At 35.1% G+C, this 23,850-nt stretch overlaps 1 protein-coding gene across 1 annotated transcript in view; it reads left to right on the top strand.

The window, feature by feature from the left end:
• The window catches only part of dtwd2 (DTW motif tRNA-uridine aminocarboxypropyltransferase 2), a 47,272-nt gene extending 27,858 nt beyond the window's left edge, over positions 1 to 19,414 (top strand). Inside the window, exons 5-6 of the mRNA XM_066711306.1 lie at positions 15,505 to 15,633; positions 16,598 to 19,414. Of these exons, the coding sequence (XP_066567403.1) occupies positions 15,505 to 15,633; positions 16,598 to 16,768 (300 nt within the window). The 3' untranslated portion in view covers positions 16,769 to 19,414. The remainder of the gene's footprint in view (positions 1 to 15,504; positions 15,634 to 16,597) is intronic.
• The last annotated feature ends 4,436 nt before the right edge of the window (positions 19,415 to 23,850 follow it).

Below are 23,850 nucleotides of genomic sequence, written 5' to 3'. Positions count from 1 at the left end.
ACTCACCAATCTACAAAATTAAATGTCATTATATGCATTTCATTATGGTTTATAAACAGTTTGTTCCTTTATGTCCAGTCATAAAGGAGTGTGATGGTGTCATATCATTACTTGAAACATGAAATAGCAGATGCAGACTCCTAGTTATATTTTAATGATGGTGTCTGTCTATCAATTATGTGTTTAAAGGTCAGGGACTATTTATAAGAGGGACCGAGCTGGGTCTTAATGATACTTTGGATTTATTTTCAGTTTTTTCTTAAATGAAAGGAGATGAAAGTCATTTGCATTTCAGGACAGAGCTGCTTTGCCAGATTCACGATGTAATGCAGTCCAATATATTGTGGATTTGTAAACAAGACTGCATTTCCCATTACTTTTAACCTGCTTGACTCAATTGAAAAAGGTTTGAATAAAAATGGTAACAAATCTTTTGATTACTAGATATATAGTGGGGTCTGTTATTATTTTGCTTTAACCAGTTAGTTAATCTTAGCCTGACAAAGATATCATAGTCTGAGATGTACATGTTTTATATTCAGCCCTACTACAAAAACATACGCCTAAAAGTAACCTAACTTAATTACTCAAGCTATATAATTATTACTAGTGCTCAAGATGATGACCAAAGCTTCCACTGGTCAAACGCCCAATCAACACTGCATCATTTAGTGGTTTAGTACCACCCAGGATGTCAATTTCTTCATTGCTAATGATTCTCTCCTTTGCATCATTCAACGTCATTTCGTTCTGTACTCCTTTCACTTCAAACTCCCGCCCCCCACCACCACCCTCAGGTGAACATTGTACATGTTTAATTAATTAAATAAACTGCACTTCAGCTTTGAGGCAAAAGCCCTTGTGATGGTGTTGGGTGTAGAGTCAAGAGAAAGACTTCAAAAAGAGCTCGCAGCATCCATTTGATGGCCAGAATTTAATCCCAGAAGACACATATTCATTCTGCAAGAGCGCCTTTGTTAGCATAACCTTCATGTTGGCCAATGCTTAACACCTAAAACAAAGGTTCATGTCCACATTAACCATCAAGGGTGCTTTATGCCCATAGATGTATGCCTATTTGACTCTCCTTCATGTATCCTCTTTCTCCATCAGTTCACCACTGTAAATGTCATTGTGGGGGGGGATCTAGCTGAGGAAGAAGGTGTAGTTTAATTTAGAACAGAAACTGAGCCTGCATGGGGTATTTAATAATCCGTAATACCTCTGCATTCCCATGCAATGTAGAAATAATCCAAAAGTATTTTGTCCATTGATGTTCTCTTGAATTTAGAAACTGTTTTCTTTTCTCAATTCATAATAGCAGTGGGTAAAACAAAATGAAACAGATTATATAGTAAGGCATTCTGTGGAGCAACTTAAATACATATACTTATAGGAGGAACTATTAAGCAGACCTAAAAAAAGGGAAAACTACCAAAGTACATACAATGTAAAAAATATATGTACAATTTTTGTCCCAAGAAAGCATCTATATAGATTAAATTGATGCAATACACATGAATCAGGTGCAGACCTGTTGATTACATAATGGAAGAAATAAGATGCATTTCAAATATGGATATGTTGGATCATTCCCTGTAAATGATCCAACAAATGTTAAACCGTTCCTCCTGTATGAAACGTGTTTAATCCCGAGCTGTGGCCATTTTATATTCATCTGCCTGTCATTGAAAGACCCTGTTTTGTACTGCATCTCCATTTACATATATAATACACTCTTGACACTTGACTTTCAACAGGGAAACTATGAATACCATTTTAATTCTATTAATAAAAATGTACCTGTCTCTCTCTAGGTTTAAGCATGTAAATGATCTGGCCTCAATTTCAGTGTGCCACCCATTCAGCTGATTCAGCGCTTTTCATTGCAGATGTTTAAAGACTATTTAGCTCATAAAGTTAACTTAAGGTGCTTTTGTATCCCCTGGCTGCTATACATTCCAGATTTAATAAGTATTTTTCTGGCACTGATACAAAATACATTATGAACAACAGTCTTCAAAGCTTTATTACCAAGTTTTGAAGTTAAGGTTCCTGAACTTACCTGGACGTAGGCATGCCTGGTCTTGACGTCACTCCTCAGCTCCCTGTTTGTTTGCTGTGTCTCAAGCTGATATTTGAGACTTCTCAGCTCTCTTGAAGGCCCGCATCGATGACCTTCATGCTGGGGAGAGGCTTGACTGTCAGTCAGCTGATCCACTTAGATGCTGCAATTGCAGTAGGAGAAATAGACTAGTTTTAATAACATAGGAACAAGCCAGTTATTTCCACCAGCTCACCGTGTCTGTGCAGTGGTAGCCTAATCCCATGAAACACGGCTGTGGGTTTAAAATTACTTTTAAACGAGATCTATGAACCATCACCCCATTGTGTTGAATACAGACTATTCATTTTTGTGACTACAACTACAAGCAGAGGCTCATTGGTACTTGTATTACACCACTTCTTAGGGCAATTTAGAACTAAATACTAGAACAATGCAGGGCGCTATGTCTATAAAGTGAATATGGTTTACCTGTCTGAGAGAGAGTTGGTTCCAGATGTCTGCCTTTGGAAAACACTATAAACTGTGGCTTATTTTCAATGTCATTTCCACTTGTCCAGCTATCAGAATTATTATTAATATTACCTTCAACCATATAGAATCAGGCAAAATGCATAATATCATGTGATACATGAAATAAAAGCACATGCAGAGGATTTATCTGCTTTAAATGATCTTTAAGATCATAAAATACATAGACATAGTATGAGGTTAGGATGTAGGTCATCTTCACAAAGTACAATTCAAGGTCAAGGGCAGAGTTACATTCTAGTGGATTTATGTATTTAGTTTTCTTTTTAGTATTGAATTGACTTTGAGTATTGCAGTTGAATGCAATTCTCAAAGTTAGTAAAAATGAATAACACATGTTATATATCTATGTGAGAATATATCTTTGCACATTGTAGCACATTCTGAAATGTGAAAGATTGAAAAAGACATCAAATAGGGTAAAGATATTTAAGTGGGCCAAACTATACAGTGTTTATGATCTACAGATTGTATAATACAGTGAAAGTTTCAAGAAGAACATGAACGTGAAAGAGAAGAATCTAGGCCTGCTCCATCAAAACAGCACTACACTTGTAATATGACAGCACAGCATGAACTCCTTAAATATTTAATTCTGTAGGGGGAAATATAGATATAAATATATTGTTATTTCTTTCTGCTTTATTTGCATTGTCACATCACAGACCCAGGCTCAATGTCTAGTTGATAATGAAATCTTTACTCTGTTTACTGCAGTGAATTAAGGTACAACATTGCAGCAACTCGGGTAACAGGAGTCAGAAATAGGCTTCCTAACAACTAATAAAAACAGGTAAATGCAGATGGATAAATGCAGTAGGACATGAAATAAATATTACCAAGACGTGGGCAAGATACATCTTCCTTCACTGTACCAAACATATATTTGAAATATTGGAGTCTTATTTGTGATTTAAACTAGATGATGAGTCTCCGAAACAAATACATTGTAAAAAGCAAGTTTTGAAAATGTAAATAACTGACTTATTACACTCAGCCACTATACCATATATCTTGTTAAATGACCAATTTTAAACTTCATTATAGCAGCTCATTAGGAAGACTTGGCATTAGGAGAGAATGTGTTTTTTGGTATTACTTTTCTGTAGGCCTTGAATGACTTTATAGACCGTGATTAAAACGAAAAATCCTCTGTAACGGAAATTGATCATTATCAATTGATTTTTACTAGGGAGCTCAGAAGAAGTAGGATTAATAAAGTAATTTAATTTTGTTTGGGGGGAAAGGAAATAAAAAGGAATTAACTCGAGAAGCAGTTGCTGGCCCATGTTTCTTTATGACTCCATTTTGCCAGGGGGTTTGTAAAACGTGCAATCTCAGTGTTTATCAGTGGTGGAAAGAGTGGGGCTGGACCAAATGCCATTGAGCAGATATCTTTCAAGTGTTCATTAGAATATGGAGTCTATAGTTTAGACTACTGGTAGCAATTTCAGACATACTGATAGTCATGGAAATTAATTGGGCTGGATAAAATAGGATTTTTAATTTGTCATGTCTTAAAATGCAAGTCAATGTTATTTTATGTCTTACGTTCTGCTATGATGTGAGACACAACATAATTTGGGGGCAAAAGGGGACAATTACAAGTTCTGAGTTAATAAACAACATAAAACAATACAGGTGTTACTTTTAGTGTAATTTTCTTCGAGACACTATACTTAAAGTTTTTAACCTTTGGCATAAAATTATATGTTTAGGTATGTTAGTTGGAATAATCACAATTTTCTTGCTAAAAAATACACTTAGTATGATTAGTATTGAGCTGTACATCTTCAAGTTCAATGTACAGCTTTACACACTAAATGCATATGTGACATTCTAGAATATTTAGTTTCTACAAGCCTTTATTTGTTAAAAGCTATATATTTTTTTATGATGATGCTTGCAATGTTGTAGCGGTTTTCACTTCTTTCTTGTGATGCAGTAGGTCTTTGAAACTATATCTTATGCTATCCTACGCAGGGAAATGATATGTAACAGATTCAGACTTGAATAGTTCTTTATCTGCACATTTATTGAATTAGAAATAAAGAACATAAGGAAGTTTACAAACAAGAGGCCATTTGACCCATCGTGTTTGGAAGAAATTGAAGAAACCAAGAGTCCAATAAATATGTTTAAGGGTTTTGTAGGTCTAAGCATTAGCGGTATGAATACCAGACATCCTTATATTGTATCTACTATTCTCTAATTAATATTTACCTAGAACATTGCCTGTTTGGCCAAGAAGCATGTAATAATGATACATTTTAAACAAAGACAATATTTTAACAGAGGAACTCTGAGAAGAATCCTATAAGACACCCCCTTATTTCTCCAGCTAGAAAATAAATGACAAGATACATACTGAAAGAATGTCAGAAATATATTCAGACTCTATGAAAAAGAAGTCAATAATGTAAACTGGATCAACAAGCAGCTCTTATATTTTTACATAAAATACTTGAAATTGCGTTGCCTACTGTGCCCTAAGGACTAGGTGATGTATGCTTAAAAATGTTTGGCAGTGTAAAAGCATTCTCATTATTCTAGATTATTATAAGCTAAGTTCAGAAACACTGCAAGGTAAGGTTGATTTGAAATCCCTTTCCTACTTGGCTTATGTAAGGCAGGTAGTTTCTCCCACATCAAACAAATTGCAGGGAGGCTGGGGACTCACAAGACGACTTTGAAGTGTAAGCCATTCTTCTTATTTTGAGATATGGAGAACGGTATGATTTTATAGGTTTTCATCTGTAACTCCAGATGCTGAAATCCCATGAAAAAAACATGTTATCCACGAATGAGCAGATACACACAGGTCACAGGTGGCATGAAAGACACAACAGGCCCACTCGAAACAGCTGTCACAGTTGGCAAAGGTGATATTCCAAAAGTAGCAAATATGGTTGGCACAGCAGGCACAATTAGTTTGGAGAGAAGGATCTGCCAGTTTACACAGCAGGTACATTTGGTGATATGGAACACTACTTAGTCACACAATGGAGTCCTAAGCACTGTGGATTTTAGCATTTTGGTTAATATATTGGTACCATTGATTCAGCAGAAGCAGATGGTAAATACACAATTAACCTTCTAATATTTCTTGCAATACCCATAGAAAAAATGATATTACTGGTTGGTATCATGCAGGCGCATTTACATATAAATTGAAAGGGAATGCAAATATAATCTTTTTGCATTTTAAATTGGAACATTTTGGGTTGTGTTGGGAACCAGGCCAGAAAAAGATAACTTCAAATTCCATGTCAGATAAAGGGCAGATAGTTGGTGGGGGGGCGAGGCTATTAATTACATTGCACTGAAGCTTTTGTTGGACAAATGTGTTTGTTACAAATTCATTTGACAACTGGGGAGAAGGTCATCATCATCGCACATAATTTCGGAGTGCTGGGGTGCTTTCTAGAGGAGTTCAGGAGGTTTCATGGCTGTTCCCAGACTGCCCTTGTGTTTCTGTTGTACAATTCATGGATAAACTAAGGACTGTAACTGAGGTGCACAGACTCCCTGGAGACATAGATTGTTCAGGCAAGAGATAAGGCAGAATATTGTTATTTACCGGTGGACACATCATCCAAGAAGAGAATCAAGATGAAGTCATCAGGAGTCTGTTAAACCAGCTTCTCAAAGAATGTGGGCTTACAAAATTGTATATCATTGAGAGAAACTGGCAGAAACATCCATTCAATTATATATTTGGAATCTGAAGACGATGGAAACAAAGACTGAACTCATGCACACTCATGGCTTTGTGAGGTTATAACCCCCCATGATAAGACTGCACCATTGTATTATTAGTAGTAGTATTACAGTTCTTAGCAGACAAGTAGTCCTGAAAAATAAGATGATTATTATTATTATTAAAAGGAATAACAATAAGAATATCATGGGCAGATACACAGTACTATATGAATAATAGAATAGATAACCCTGCTGTTCCAGTGAGATATAATGCTGTTTTTTGTGTTCCTTTGTTCTTCATCCCTCCAAAAAAAAATAAAAAATCTTCATTTCCTGTGCAGCCCTGAGATCATTAGGCTGTAAACACACAAACACATATATATGTATATATGTAACACTTTCGTCTTATCTGACATCTTCACATTTTAATTCCTTAGTTCACAACATCCAATTAAATGTGCTTGTGTGTAACTGTGCCTGTGTAAATGTGCATTTCTGTAATGAGGGTGTTAAAATTGGTTCCGAGGGGAATATTTCTGAAAAACAGGATTGTTGCTTTGTGCCAATCTGCTGTTTATATGCAGTTTGAGGATTCATGTATTGTTTTCCTTTCGTTTGCATTCGTATACAGTTTGATTTTTTTCAAATTAGATATAATACACATTTAAAATTCTAACCACACCGTTTCTTAATAAAATTGGAGCAGAAATAAGGAGCAGTTTGTCTTGTTATAGATTACCAAGATTTTTAACCTACAAATAAAGCGTCTTACCTCACATGAAGAATTGATATATTTGTATGAATATTGTTAACCAGATTTGGTTACAAATATCTATAACACATTCCCTGAGTGGAATTACATTTTTAATATTTAAAGATATGGATTTGATTAACAAAAAAAAATCTTTCATTCGGTGCAATTACTTACAAAGCAGAAGTTGCAATAACATTAATTGCTTCACAATTATGTGGCTTGCATCATTTGTATTCAGGCTGCAGTCCCATTTACACCTTTGAGCGATGAACAAATCCCAAGGGCTGCGATCTGACAAAGAGCCATGTGAAGGAACCGCACCTTGATTAAAAGCCAGCAAAATATCATTTTTTGGAGAATGAGAGAATGGGCTCTATAGAAATAGCCCACTTTGTGCAGAGTGAGAGGTCTTTCAACCCATATCAGAGATTGCCTCTTTTCTATTAATTTAGCTTAGTGACACACTGGTTGGAACTCATTTGCCAGCTGGCAGAAGGCTTATGTTTTTTTTTATATATATCCTTGGAGAAATTCTGCCTTTCTTTGAAGATTGGACATCAAGCTGGGCTCTTGTGAGACCTTCAGCAGCAGTGTGTGTGTGAAAGGTTAATTTGTACAAAGGTGGTTTGAAAGCAAAAGCATTAATCTTAAGGTTATAAAATAAAGGTAATGTATTATTATTAATATAAGGTTCCCACAAGATGTATGTATGTATGTATGTATGTATGTATGTATGTATATAATGTATGTGTGTATGTATACAGGATTTCAGCCAGTGTGTGCACCTCATTATATTAAACAATCTGGCTAAAACAAAGTCCTGCTTTTTCCCCCTCATCATTAAGGAAACCAGATTTCTACACTCAATGTGTTAGAATTATATTCAGAGTTAATTAAAGTTAAATAGCTGAGACAATATGTGTAATTAATTAGCTCTCTTCTGCTCATGACCCCGTTCTTGAATTTCAAATTCTCTTCCATGAATGAATTTGCTTTCAACACTCAGCTTCTGGATAAATTATTAAAGAAATAGTGCTGAATAAAATATTAATACCTCGCCTCACAATCATTTGCTAATGTAAGCAGAGTGAAGAGCCGTATTAGAGGCCTTTAAAAGGCTTTAATAAAAATTGCCACATGACTTATACATGAGTGTTTCTGTTACTAAAGACAATTTCGTCAAAATGAGGTGTAAGCCACACTTAAGAAGTGTCGTTCTCTCTGTTTTGACACTTGAACATTTTATCAGAGAAACACTCCAACTGATAAGATAACTGGTATCATCTTTTTGTTGTTAGCATTTTGCTTCACAGTGAGCTATGAAAGGAAATTAATAAATTGCTTATTTGTATTACAGTTTTTTTTACTGAGCTAACTAAATTAACTCCTGAAGTAGAATAAATATAATTTTTAGGATCGGAATCAAATTAGTAAGATAAAACTAGTGCTAATAATAACCTCCTAGAATAAATGTCTGATTATCACAATATTGTTTTTCAGTCATCTGTTCCTCAACCTAAAGCATTTCAGTGGGATTAAGATTAGGCAGTTTACTGGAAGATCAGATCACTTTCAGAAACCTCTTGTTCTGTCTGAAGTCACTTAGGTGTACACTGGCTGTGTGTTTATGTTCAATTCAATGTACACACTGGGTATGTGACGAAAAAACAGCTACTCCCGCTAGGACACCATTTTATTCCTTTCATGCCATACCCTCAGCAAAGGATTTTTTATTTATTTTTTAGTTTTAGGTTCCGCAGTTTATTTCACAACATGATAACACAAAATTAATTTCAATGCTTAAATCAGAAAGAAGAACAACAGGGTCTGAAATTGGATTTTCCCAGGTGTCTGATCATTACCCAGTGAGATATTGTAGAATTAGTTTGGATAGAATACTAAAAGATAAAGTTGCACACCGTATAATCATGTAATGAGAGCTACACGGGGGCAGTGGGTTATTTTGAGGAGGAAAATGTTTGCAGAAGAAAGACAGTAGAAAGAATATCCTCTGGTGCATTTTTCTATGAGAAGGTTAATATATTTTCATTTACATTCTTATTCTCCCTTATACTTTATTGTTTTGCAATATGTCCAAGTAGCCCTTTCATTTCAGTATGTCTGTGTGCACATAGGAACAAATAAAGCTTTTATTGTTATTTTAGTAAGACCGCAACAGATTACATAAGCATTTGGTTTAAAATTTGAGCTCTATAGTTCCACAAACTGTAGATAAGTTATTTATACCCTGTCCCTGATAAATCGGACCCTAGCCTGGTAACATCACTACTACCTGTGTAAAGGTATTTTCTCACTGTATAGCTCAGATCAAAACTTGTGAGTCATTCTCAGTTCTTAAATATACTGGTACCTTACTAATCTTCACTTCTTTTTATTCTATAAATGAGTATTACCTTGGGAACTATAGCAGACTTAAAACCTTTATCAGTGGTTCTTCGCCTTAATGCAAATTACATTCCATCTTTAATTGTTTTAATTTATCTGATATCAAATCCTTGTCAAACAGTGACCATCATTTAATCGATACATCTATAATAATATTTTGAGCAGGAAATTAGCAGACCGAATATGAAATTGATAACATTTCAATTTTATACAAAAGACATTGCTGTCTTGGATTATTGTTTGGCAGCTGGAGATATGATAGCCTGTCTATATTTTCCCAATTCCCAATCGTGCTGCTTTATCTTACTCAAAGAAAGCAATGAATATTTTACCATTATAAAAATGTTGTATAATATAATATTCCCTGCATGTTTTCACATAGTCACACTGTTTTACCTGTCATATACGATGAATATAAGTAATACTAATTGCTGTGTTTATTTTTATGCCTATTTTCATTGAGAATGCTTCTTGGTAAGTTCCTGAAAACTTCTTGTGTGTTCTCTTGAGGAGCAATACACATAAAACAATGCACTCTGCAGCACTCAAGAACAGATGCATTGCTTCAATTGGAAAACAGCGAATCTAGTCCATAAAAAATGTAAGAGCAGAAAAAGGTGGAAAACACTCGGTAAGTCACCAAAATAGATGGTTTAAAAATGAATGAAATCTCTCCTGCGTTGATGTTCAAGATGGGATTATTTATTCAACAAGAGTCCTGTGCTATTGTTATTAAATCAACTGGTTTATATCCCCCACCCCACACTGTCTGTTGGTATTGTGTGGATTATGGGAGGACCAAGAACATCCACAAGTCAACAAAACTGGTAGTGTCAGCAGTTTAAGACTGAGGAGGAATGAATGGCCTGCTTCAAAACGGAGCAGTGAAAATGTTTTCCGTGAGATCCATTTACGACAGTTGCATGACATCAAGTCCCCACAGAACCCCTGAACCAAGGGCTCTTAAACTGTCACTTCCGATTACAGTAATTCAGTAGAAAAGCAACTCACTTATTTATGCTCTGATGCAAATCTCTGTTTGCATATTTGGTCTGACTCCAGGTGATTTTTATATGTCACGAATGCAGCAAGGCTGGTTCTCGTACCTTCTTCAGATGTGTTAAGTGTTGTGTGATTATCAGTTTTTCAAACTGCAGCAAGGGACAACTCATTTATAGACTGACTCAAATGTGTGTCTTACATTTCTTCTTTGATGTATTATAGCTGACGGTCTTTCAATCTTTGTATTACATGGTAGATATGAACTGGAGCGCCATCTTTAATTAAAAAAAAAGACAAGAAAAAAGAAGACTGCTTTCTTTGGAGAAATAACAAGAATTTCCTTAGGCTGAAATGCCTCTTGCAGGATCTTCATGTTTGGGGCAGAGCTTGCAATATTTACTGATCTCTTATGTGTAGGTATGTACTGTTCAGGTTGCCACTGCACTGTATGAATTCACTCAAAAATGAATGGCTCATGACATCCGTGAAAATAACAGGTCAAGTTGATAAAAAATATAGACACTGAAGATTCAAGATTGTTTTACAAAAAGATGAGACAAAGTGCCCAATCCTACTACATATCTTAACTTTTTAAAAGCAGAAAAAAATAAAAGCTTGTGCTCTTGTTCGAGTCTTGTATTGCATTACATCCTTTCATAATATTACCATTATATAGATGGATTTTTATTGTTCTAGTTCAAGTTTAGATTGTGTGGTTTTTATGTTTTTATGTATACAATCCATTTGTCTCATGTTCATGACAGATTGTATTTCCTTGGGCAGTTATTAGGAATCATTAGCTAGGTTATTCAGGCATCATTTACTGCTTTTTCTGTTCTTCCAATTTTATTTGGGGAAATTCATCATGTAGCTAGGTCTCCATTATCTGTACATACATGAAAAAGCATGGTGATACAGTGGCCGATGGGCAGTTGGAGTTGGGCAGTTCTCTCCTTGATGGTGGAGAGACGGGTGGTGAGGCAGTTTTATTTCCCTGAAACAAAATCCATATTTTGTGGATTTCCAGAAGTTCAGGTTACAGCCCATTGCCCTCTACTATTCTGTGCTCCAGGTGCAAACTACCCAGATGGGAGATTTTTCCTTTCCAGTTGCTTGGTAAAGTAAAATGATGGAATAAAAAGTAGAAAAATAAAATCTTGTTTTGGTGCAGCAGAGTGGGGAGGGCCAATAGCTTAAGAACATAAGAAAGTTTACAAACGAGAGGAGGCCATTCAACCCATTGTGCTCGTTTGGTGTCCATTAGTAACTAAGTGATCCAAGGATCCTATCTAGTCTGTTTTTAAATGTTCCCAAATTTTCAACTTCAACCACATCGCTGGGGAGTTTGTTCCAGATTGTGATGACTCTGCTCGTCTCTGATGATCTGAATTGCATACTAAAGGATGCGCTCAGCAGAGAATTAGCATTGTCTCTAGCAAAGCCAGAGTAATCCACAGCACTGCAAACCTTCAGTACTGTAAAGCTCGAATATTATTTCTTAGCAGCAAAAACAGTCATGTACAGCAGCCTACACTTCATAAAGAGAATGTAATAATTGTGGCAATATTATTTAGATGCTTATTAACTATGCGAGTACAGACCACATTAAAATGAAAAACTGCCGGCTTAATAAACTGACCTTTGAAAAGGACACATCCCTTCCCAACTAGTTTGAAAATTGTTACAAAATTGTATAATTCAAATTAAGTTATACATTTCATTTTAATTAAATTCTGCAGTTACTCCCTTTGATGTATAATTTTGTTAGGATTAATCTGGATTTCCAGGAAACTCTGATAAGGTCAAATGAAATATTAAAAAAGAAGAAAAAAGAGCATACTATAAACTTAGCTTGGTGTTAAATCTTTGAGGGGTGCTTAAGGTGCAATCAGAGTAACTGGAGAATGTTGACGGTCCACTAAGGGAGACTTATTGCTGCAAAGCATTTACTGTTTTTTCTACTTGGATGATTTCTTGTAAATAAATATGATGGAAAGGGCAAACGAAATGCCTCAATGTTCAAACAGGTTCAAATATATATGTGTGGAAAATCATATATAAGCAATTGCATTTCTCTATCGGCCAGTAGAGGCTCATATTTTACTGACAGGCAAGGCATATGGGAGTTTCCAAGTATTCCCACTATAAACCTGTTTAAGTGATATCTCTTAAAGTTGGGTGGAAGCTCTTAATAAATATGGTGATTAGTTGTTATTGTTTTCAATGATAAGATTAAAGTATACGGTTATAATCTGAAATAAAGAACCACACCAAGCATTTTAAGTAGGCTAATTGGTTATAAAGACTTCAGTTTATTTGCTGTTTAGACTGATATGGCCTAAGCAACATGTTTCTAATAAGGTATATTTAAGTCTAATTATTTTTCTGATCACGCTTACTTACAATTAAGCTGATATGAATCTGCGCACATATAAATAGACTGAATAAGACAAACAAAAGGTAGGTAATCTGATTTTGCAATTAGCAAGTTATTTAAAGGTTCCACTCAATTTCAACTGCTCTTTGATGGGTTTGAATGTGATTAAAGGGGAATAACATCAACTTGCACTGTTGTTTGCAGTATCAGTATAGTGATAACCATATTTTGTTGAAGCCAACATAGATATGTCCATGTGGAAGAGAGGGAAGAGCAAAAGTAAATAGGTTGAGTACATTTACTGATGCAGCTAGAAAACTCCAAGGTGAATATCAAAAGAAGGGCTGTGAGATGTATAAATACTGTAAATTATTTATTGATAGAGTATTTGGTAGGAGGCCAAACTGAAAATCTGTTATTTTTTCATAAAGTACTGATGAAACCTAAATGGAACTTTTCGTCCTCAAAGGACCAGAATACATAAAGGATAAACATTGCCCCCAGACTGAAATCCAGATGTGGGAGGGTACTTAGGGCAGTCTCAGCTGTCAATACAATAGTCACTGTGCGTCACAGAAACTGTTGTGACCACTGTGACGTAAATTGTGCGTAAAATAGACTATTATTGCCCACAAATATTAAAATCTTTACATTGTTTTCAAGTGAGTGTGTGATTTAATACTGCATTTTTTGCAAACCAATTCTAAATGTAATTGTTAAATGTCCCTGAGGCTATGAGCCAGTTTAAAAGCCTTATAAAAATAAAAAAAATAGAAAAAATAGAAAGTCATCTATTTGGTAGGACCATTTTGGTTGCATAAAAACAGCCATCTGTTGACATGTGGTTTAATTTTTATAACAAGAAATCGATCACTTATGCCATTTGCCATTATTGGTATAACCTTTTGTGATGCTTCAGAACAACTTTCCACAATGTCAACATACACCATAATCTTGCCCATTTTTCAATTTGCTCAACTTTCTGGGGTAAAAATATAACTCTTTGCCTTCTCCTTTTTTCTGTCGTGAATCATTTCATGAGGAGTGTGCATTAGGTCTGTGAAATACATCACTCTCTCTCACCAGCAGTGTAGTGTCAAAACTGCATGTAAACCAGCTCAGTGAATTTTAACAGTACCGGTGCGTGTCTTATGTGATTTCCATTTCATGATTTGACACAGAATAGAAATAAACTTGAGACTCCAGAATGAAAGAAATAATACTGTTCATACTTTGTGGGAAGCCATTCCAGTGAAATAAATGAAGAAATGCACATATGGCATGTACTGAAACTACTTTTAATTATTAATAATACGCACCATGCTGCTACATAAAAATTAGGAGTTTTGACAAAGAAATACGTCTGCGCCACAACACCCAGTACGAACACCCACACTCACAGCAGTTTGAGTTTCCTTTGGCCTGTGTCTCTTCCAAGGTCAGGCACAGGCACTCACAGAGAAAGCTGATATTTGTGTATGTGTTGCGGAAATAAAATGAAATTTCCATTGACTCTAGGGGTTGGTCATTTTAATAAAGTGCGACTCTGTACATACTATAGTCACAGTTAAAAGTGCAGAAAATTGCTCCAGTGGTGGGAGGAACAAGACTAGTATCACAGCAGTAAATTCCAGAAATCAGAATCTCTAAGACTGTGTCAAAGCGCAAACCGAAGACCCCTTGGGTTGTTTTTGTGGTGACCAGTAATTTTCCAGCCACTTCAAATCCATTTATCACAGTTGTGAAACAGTGGGGTTTATCCATTTCTTTCCTTGTAAGCTCCAATTAAGCATTTTAGAAAATGAAAATATCATAAGTATTTTTTAATAAATAAATAAATATATACAAAAAACAAACATTTGCTTGTGTTTGGACACTTTATCATTTAAAATGAGTAAACGGCTACCAAACTGTAAAATCAAACTGCAACATTAAATATATCTTCTGTCATAATTTATCAGTGGGATTTTAATCTTATGGTAATTCTAATATTTAGTTTTATGCCAATATTGTTATGGGAAGTTGTTGTATATAAAACAGTGCAGGTGCAGAGCTATTCTAATAACCATGGTTATTAGATTAGAATGCTTTATACTGAAATTCAGGTAGTTTTTTTGACAATTGTCTGATTGGCAGCAATTTGAAGCAGTTGAAAATAATATATTTAATGAAAGCATTGGCCTGTTTCTATTACATCTTGTTTATTAAAAAAAAAATATTTTGCAATTATCTCAAATGCATGGCTTCCAGCTTGGTAGTTTGAAAGCATTTATCTTACCCTAAAAATGTATATTTACATACAAATTAATTGCTTTTGGAAAACAGATTCTTTTTAAAGTATGTTAATGGTAGAGTGTCCCTGAGGGATGGCTTTACCTTTTTCCTTTTGAATCATGTTTATATATAGAGGCATATAAATTGAAATGCGTCACGGTTGCCTGAGATTTACAGCACGTATTGTATCGACACAGAGAGGGGAGGTGTTATGTAGGACGGGAAAAATTAGTTACAGTAAATGATGTGGAATGTGATTATGAATATGAAGACTGACAGGGTAACTTCTGACAGAAAGAGGATGTGAACGGCCTTTGAAAAGAGTGCAGAGTGACTCATAAATCAGTATAAAAGTCTTGTGTTTGTTTTTGTTTTTTTGTTTTGTTTTTGTAGGTGCAGCTGAAAACGACCCTCTCGAGTCAGTATGTAATCCGTACTCAGCCGACCAATGCCTGCCTCTCAACACTCGAATGTGCAGCTATTACTCTCTCAGTCATGGAGAAGAATGACTCACTCCAAGAGGTGTGTAGGCAGTGCTGTTTTTGTGTACCGCCACTGTTTCTGTTTAAAATACACATGACTGGAGGCCAGTATTGAATTTTAAAATATCTTAAATCAGATAGAGATTTGCAATGCTTATTTTGGCTGTCAGAGACATGCATATGGGGGTGTTCCAGAAAGTAAAGGCAATTCATAAATAAAAGAAGTGACCGGGAATCATTTAGTGATGATAAATGACTACACAGCCTGTAAATGAGAGGGTGCTTTTATAACAACATAGATCAGTGTGGCTTGGCAGCAGGCAGCTTAACACCTTGGTGCATGTAAGAAGCACTTATGTAAATACAGATTTTATTTTATATATGAATATAGTGCTTATTGTAATGTTGTTTCGATTGATTTTGTTACTGAAGGCCTTTACAAGTCATGTTACGAGATGTTTTCGTTGGAATAATTGGTCATTATAGTATTTTATTGGTTGCATAAAGGTTACATTACATTAGGTATATATATTTCATCATAAATGTAGCTTTTTGCATCATAACCAATTTTATTTCTGTGATGGGCTATGTGACAGTGGGCTGTTTGTTTGTGGCAGAATAGCAGATCTCTGCAGCAATCTCTGAAATTGCCAAGTTTCCTCAGGTGTAGTATGTCTCCTGTCAGTCAGAGCAGAGACTTTACTGAGGATTGCAGCGCAGTTGTGTGAGGTGTCTTGGGTGTGTATGCTTTCCGGAATAGGTGAAGGAAGTTGTGCAGTTCATTTTCATCACAAGGTTTTGGTGGCAAATGCATTTGAAGTAAGAATTCTTGTTTTTTAATTTTCTGCATACCCAACCCCAGATGATATACATACATACATACAAGCAGACCAAGAGCTAAGTAAACTATTATTAACATGCCTGTATTTGACAGGGCATCTTTGTGTTTTTGAGTGAGCAGTTTGAATGGCACACAGTTATTTTCCCCTGGTTTCCCCACTCAGGTAATTCTGCGTCCTCTCCAGGCTCTCTGCTCCTTTCAGCTTGAACACGGTGCCCAAGTTCATCACAGCAAAGAACACCTACTCAGAAATGGATTGTATGATAAACCTATGCCAAAGAACAAGCGCAAACTCAAGAGAATGGAGCGTCTAGTCAGCAATGAGAAGATCTAGTCAAATGCATCTGCCGTCTTGGTTTTCTGTTTGTTTTGTATAGAGCACATGGTTCACCCAGGGTCATAATTTCTCCAAAGTCTTGAGGTATGCCTCTAAATGTAAGATTCAACAGACAAAATTAGCAGGGATTGCAAGTTTCTGTGGTAATCTAATCAGTCATTCGTGCATAAAAGGGGCTGCTTCACCAGCAGCTATGTGCATTCAGAAACACTTGAAAATTATACACTTTAGCCTTTAATCATATTAGAGAGAAGTTAAGTAGTCTTACCATATAGTACACTGTGCTTATTAGTTAATATAGCAGAGGTAAATCAGATTGTATTCACTGATTTGTTTTTTGTCTAAATTGTAGACATTTAACTGATCTGGGCAGGGATAAACTGAGCTGCATATTTTATAAGCTGAAATAAATTATCCCTATAAAGAAAAAAAAAGGTGCTGAAATGTATGCAATAGCTTAGAGTTTCTGATAAGGTGGTTTCAGGTTATCCAGCTTAACTTGGCTTTAAGGTGAATAGCTATCAGTATTTCAGAACCTGAGGATCTTTTGCTGAAAAGTTTGTCTTAACATGAAGAATAAATTAAAATTAGGTATGTAATTCACTGGTGGCACAAGCAAAATATATTCCTCCAGATATCATCACTTGGGGATCAATATTAAATGGTTCTTGTGCTACTTGGAAATGTTTTTTTCTCTTAAATACTTAGACATCCATCATCTATTTTAATGATCTAGACAATAGCATTTCTAAACACAAGCTTCCCCTTAAACAGTGCATACTTTGTTAGGGTTATTCCTTAGGGCTCATTGATTGATATCCTTATTAAATTTACTGCATTAAGAACCAAAATAAATAAAAACAAATGCAATAAATGTATTGTAAGGAGCACTGATACTAAGTTGGAATACCATGGGGACAAAAGCAGCCTAGGAGACCACATGAATCCATGCTTAATATATATGATTTTTTCACAGAACAGAAACGATACATTCTAGATGTCATTATGCTCTATCTAGGATGATTTCCACACAGGAGTTTATGCTGTTGCTGTTGTGTTCAATAGCAACGTGTCAAAATGTCAGTATATACAATCAGAGCTCTGTAAACTCACACACTCTGTTGACAGCTGTCCCCCTCGACTGCTTCCTGCCTTGAGTCTTGACTTGATTTGTTCAGAAGTCAGGTTTCCACCAGGAAGCCCCTGGACGTACCTCAGGAAGGAGAGCTCTGGGTGTCCTGATTTTCTGATCCAACTGGAGATTAGTCGATTGAATATTGCTGGCCAGGTTAATGGACACACAGATGCAAATTCGGACAAGGGAGTTCTGGCATTGCTACATGGTTGTGTTGTCACCCTGATCCTGGCAGATGCCAATTCTTCAGCTCTTATAGGTCTTAATTGGTGGTCTTAATCTAATTAAACCAATTATTGATTCAGATAAGTACCTGAAGACATGATAACCCCTCGGGAGTTACTCTTCACAAACACTGCCATATAAAATAATAAAGTACATGGCATTTGCTGTTGAAGAATCATGTGGTATAAAATGCAGAGGTCAGTTACAGCTTTGCTTACCTTTGCATTGAGTTTTTAACGACATACTGACATACTGTGATGGTCTGTTTTTGTCCTTTTTACTGATGCTGTATTTTTTATTGACATTTTAAGAAAACGGACACAATAACATATTTTTTATACAAATGTATTTCTACAGGTCTTACTGGCTTGCATGTTATGTTGATGTTGACACTTTTCCAGGGTGTTGGTCTGAAGCTGCTGCTGCTTTTAACAGCAGTCTTCATAGTCCCAACCAGATAATCTGAAGTCTGCTCGTTACTTAAACCTTCTTTTATGAGGTTGATCATATATTAACGAGCTTGTATTACTTCTACACTACTGTCTGGTAAAGCTAACATATTCCTGGTAAACGTGGTGGAAAACATGGCTTTCCATTAGATGTAGACAAACATACTATTGTGCAGGTATTTATCAGCTGTTAAATACAAGCTATGTCAAAACCAGTGTCTTGTCACGCCATGAAATCTTGTTTCATGGCCATCAACATTTTTTTACCAGGACAGTGTCTGGGAAAACCATTACATGTTGGACAGTAGCTCATTTTGCTTTTGCTATTTATTTGGAGACAGATTTACTAATTTCAGCACACTATTATTAAATTGCATTATTTACTGGAGCATTGTTTCACAACCATCATAAAGAGCTTCAGCACATTGTTGAGTTTCAGGATTTAATTATTTTCTCTTCTCTTACTCTGTGGTTGCTGGCATCAGTAGGATCAAAGTGTTGCAGATCTCCTGCTGTCCCCGAAACTGAAGTGGATGTCATCAACAAATGACATTGCTGTTGTGGGATCATTATTAGAGTAATTGGATGCTTCTTGAGTTTATGTGCCAATTTGTAACAAAGAATTCTTCACAACCTTTGCTGATTTTTGTCCTTGCTTTCAAAGCGCAAACCTTTCGTAATTTGCCTGTCAGTAAAGCACCCCCCACACAGTTTTTCACATCACTTGTTTGGCTTGAAACTACTTTTCTTCCGTAATTTTGTGGATGTTTTCCTCTCAATGCTCTGTAATAATTATGCAACAGTTTTCAATAAAATACAATTTTTTTGTCTCTTCATGGTTTATAAATGGTTTTCTCTCAAATTTACAATTACTGTACCTAAACATGGAAGGTTGGTTGACAACATAGCTTAGTTATTAATGCTTATTATAGGTTATGCAGAATGAAAGTGCTATGATTAATACCTTTGCAAATCTCCACCACAGATGAGTGAACAAATATGGGGCATTTTTGATGAGCAATCTGCATGATGGAGAAAAAAAGCCATTGCATCCTGCCTGACGGAGACACATCCTACTACATCATCACCAATAAGTCTAATGTGGAAAACTGCCAGGAGAATTGAAAAGATAGGACTCTAATGAAGTTAGCGAATCAATTGCATTCCACATTCTATCAGGACACAGTTTTTTTTTTTTTAATACTGCTATTTAACTTTTAATGAAACCATGTTTCACTGGCAAAGTAATGTAGAGCTTCTATAGAGACTAATCACAGCCAGACAGTTAGTTACTTTTTGTTTTTTTGGGGGTTTGTTTGTTTGCTTCTGCTTCTATCAAATGTGATATTACTGGCTATGAGAATTACTGGTATCTAAATTCTCTGCAGCTGTAAGATTATTAAACTGCTGCTGGTAAAAAGGTTTGTGTATTTCAGAGAAGCCTTTCAATGTTTCAGACAGACTTAATTTCTGGAAAGCGGTTGCATTTTCCCAGATTTCATGCTGTCAGTATAGAAGCCAGATGGCTAAAACATTTTCAAGAGTTGATGGACTTTTTTTTTTCCCATACAAAATTTAAGGATTTAGAGATTCCAAAGTAAGTGCTTTTATTTGTTTGTGATCCACTGTGCTATCTTGGCTGTCAGGCCTTCCCTCCCTGAGGCAATGTAACTTCGGACTGCCGATGATGAAGGTGCCTTTCAAGAGTTAAGACGTACTGGCTAATTTCGTGGTTTGTATATATGTTTTAAGTTAACTACGTTTTTGCCATCAATGTGTTAATGATCCAAAAATCAACACAAACTAAGTTTTTTTGTCTGTGAACATCATAAAAATATCCCTGCCATTGCCTTACAAATATATTCCAGTGTATGTCTTGACCTGATCTCTCTCATGCATCCTTTGAGAAGGTTAGATGTTTCACCTTTTGCACCTAAGACCTTGACAAGAATACCAAATCTGTATTCTATTTAATATGCTTCTGCTTTGAAATGTCTTCTGGGTAACTTATTTTTTCAGTTAATAATGTATCTGCAGTTTAAATTACTATGTAATGCAAGCAGGCATCCATTTCCTTGTTTTGCTCATACAAACGCAAATCGTTATTTGGATATAAATACTGTATATATGTTTCTGGTTGAGAGCTTGCTAACAGTTTTTAGAATAACTTGAATATAAAGAACCTACAATTCTCACCCAGAGATGATGCTGTGCTTCAGGGGTGATGTAGAATTAGATGTCAGCTGTGTAAATCTAAATTATCTTTATTCTGTTTTTTTATAAATTAACTGTTGATACTTCAATAATATACTTTCAATAAACCTTATATTAGCCATGTTTCCAATTCTAGTGATTCTCATGATTCTATTGCCCTGTTTTTTTATTTTATGAAATTCATGTGCAATTTTTGGGCACTTATTTTGTCCTCAACAGCATTAGCTAATGGACTCTATGATGTCAGATGCATTGGTGATACCTTATTACCCACACATCTGACATTTTAACCTGTGGTCATAATGTGCCTCATTTATATTCCATGTCTATATAGAATTTACATTGTTAATATATATTTAAAAATGTCATACAAATACACCTTTTAAATACTTCTTGTCACCTCCCTCCTGTTTGTGTTACATTACTTTACAGACAGAATGGCTTGGATTTTGTCAATACCATGGAACTTAATTGAAACCTGTCAGTCAGACCATTAAACACTAAAAAACAGACATGGGAGCTGGATCATTTTACTTGCTTTAGGGAGACATTTAAAAAGGCAATTGAAGGTTCAGGAAATAGATTGACTAGATTGACTTTTTTCAGCAATCACAAGAAATCACATCAATGGAAAATAGGTGCTATACAGTAACAGATACATGCACATTTATTGTGTAATTCCTAATAGAAATAGCAAACAAAAAGCTATGCATGTTAGATTCCAATATCTTATGTTTGGAATAATGAACAAACAAACCGCTATTCCAGCACAACCAGCAATGACATCAACCCCCAATATATTCACACCTTTTATGATGAACCCTCATTTACATATTTTGATTATGGGTATTCATTATCAGTTTGGCAGGTAGTTGTGATATTTTCAGCAGATGTGAAAAGGCACAGTCTTTTATTGTGAAAGATCATAAAATAAGGTCATTTATCATTCTGATCTCCTGCAATTAAGGATTCAACCATTGTTAAATCTAATTTTTACATTTACCTTAATCGGTTATACTCAGCAGATTTTTCAGTTTAATGAAATCTCATCATCCTGGCAAAATGTCATTTAATACAATTCACTTTGGCACTGTTCATTTGAAATGAGCAAATAATGCATAATTATTATTATTTTGTAAGTTTTGTACATTTCTTTGTCTTTTGTGCATTTATAATCATGTCTATCTGTCACTTTAATTTAATTGCTGTTCTGGAAAACCTTTTCACAGCATGCAAAAGGAAAACTGAGTTATTTTTCATTATTTAAAATAACAAAACTTTTGGGGACTTTAATTAAACACTACAATTTGAGTTTGTTGGACTTTTAAAAGCCCTGCAGAAAATGAAATGCAATCTAACAGAAATCAGAAAAATAAATAGTTATTTTGCTTCACTCCTGGGATTCTTAGATATGCATTTCATTTATAAAATATGTTGTATTCAAAAGTACTGCTACAGGAGGAGAGATGAGGCTTTAAATCATCCTTATGCTGGGACTTCCTGATTACTATTCATCATTCTCCTGAAGAAAACTCATTTCAGTAAGAGTTGTAAGGAGAAACATCAAACTTGCTTTGAGAAATTTGTGTTGCATCTTTGTCACTGGCATCGCTATTTATTTTAGCAGTTTGGTACCTTTGAGATTAGACTATGCTTTGCAGAAGGCGCAGACAACAGGAAATTATCTTGGAAACCATAGTACACTGGGTCCCAGTTTTACCCATTACCTCAAAGAAAAAAAGGATTAAGCTTGCTTTCAATTTATTAATATATATATATATATATATATATATATATATATATATATATATATATATGTCTTTGTAGAGCATGAAGAACAAAGAAAAGAGGGAGATAAACAGCTAAAATAATAATAGCAAATAGTAAGTGGAAGTGATGGGAAATACTGTACATTTCTACTGTTTAAATTCTATCAGATCCTAATTAAGCATTTGGATTTCTTGAAACAGTGCATGATCGGACACTAAAGAAATCACATAATGATATAACCCCCCCACTTGCAATTCACTGTACAATGCTAAGTTTTAGGTTGTGGAAGAGAAAATAGTCTAGACCTTTATCACAAGTGTATAATATACAGCTCTGGAAAAATTGAAAACCACTGCAAGTGGACCATGTTAAGTGGTCTCTTAATGTTTTCCAGAGCTGTATATATGAACAAACATTATGTATATTAAAATATATAGGTTACAAGCTGGGTATAAAATATACTCTGATTTTAAAATAGCATTGATTATTCCACCATGGAACAGAAGGAAATAATTAAACTTTTCAAGGGTAATCAATTCCTATTCTCACTGGTAAACCTCACGTTGCAGTCACAGTGATGAAGAGTAAATCTTAAAGAGTATGTAGGCCTTTGAGATTCACTGAGGAGATATGCAAGAGGAATATGCATTGCCTCAACAAATGAACCAATATATTAATATGTTTCGTATGGCTTAACTGATAATACTCTGTATTAAAATCTCATTCCCCGCAAATAAAGTTTTTACTGCTCCTTTATCGTTGTTTTATTACAGATATGAAGAAGGAGACATGACATTTACTAGTAAAAAAATGTAATGAAAATACAGTTATGCATGGCATGACTCTTTACCCTATGTCAATAATAAAAGTTAATTTATTCACACGATATGCAAATAGAAATGTGTTTCAAAATAGGGTTTCCAACTTATCAATTGTTTCAGGTCTATTTCAGCCCACTTGTTCAATTTAGAAACAAGATATCCATATAGTTGTAAATTCACTGATGTTTCAAGTACATTACACAACAGTGCCACAATGAAATTTCTATTCAAGTGCACAAATTGCTAAACAGGCTTGCTTTACCAGACGGTGCACACAAGTGCGAAGGACTTAATTAGATTTGAATTATTTAACCATTTAGCAGAACAATTGGTTCAACACGTTAAGTAGTTCTTGAGACCTCACTTTTTATCACTACCCAGTGCTCACAAAACACAGTATTACAATCAGGCTGTCATGTTTTATTTACGAAATGCAGATTGTTTCATCAGGGTTGCATATGAGAA

The sequence above is a fragment of the Amia ocellicauda genome, chromosome 8, assembly GCF_036373705.1.
Source record: "Amia ocellicauda isolate fAmiCal2 chromosome 8, fAmiCal2.hap1, whole genome shotgun sequence".
NCBI lineage: Eukaryota > Metazoa > Chordata > Actinopteri > Amiiformes > Amiidae > Amia > Amia ocellicauda.
Note: the sequence above shows the minus strand (reverse complement) of the source record. Positions and strands in the feature narration are given on the sequence as shown.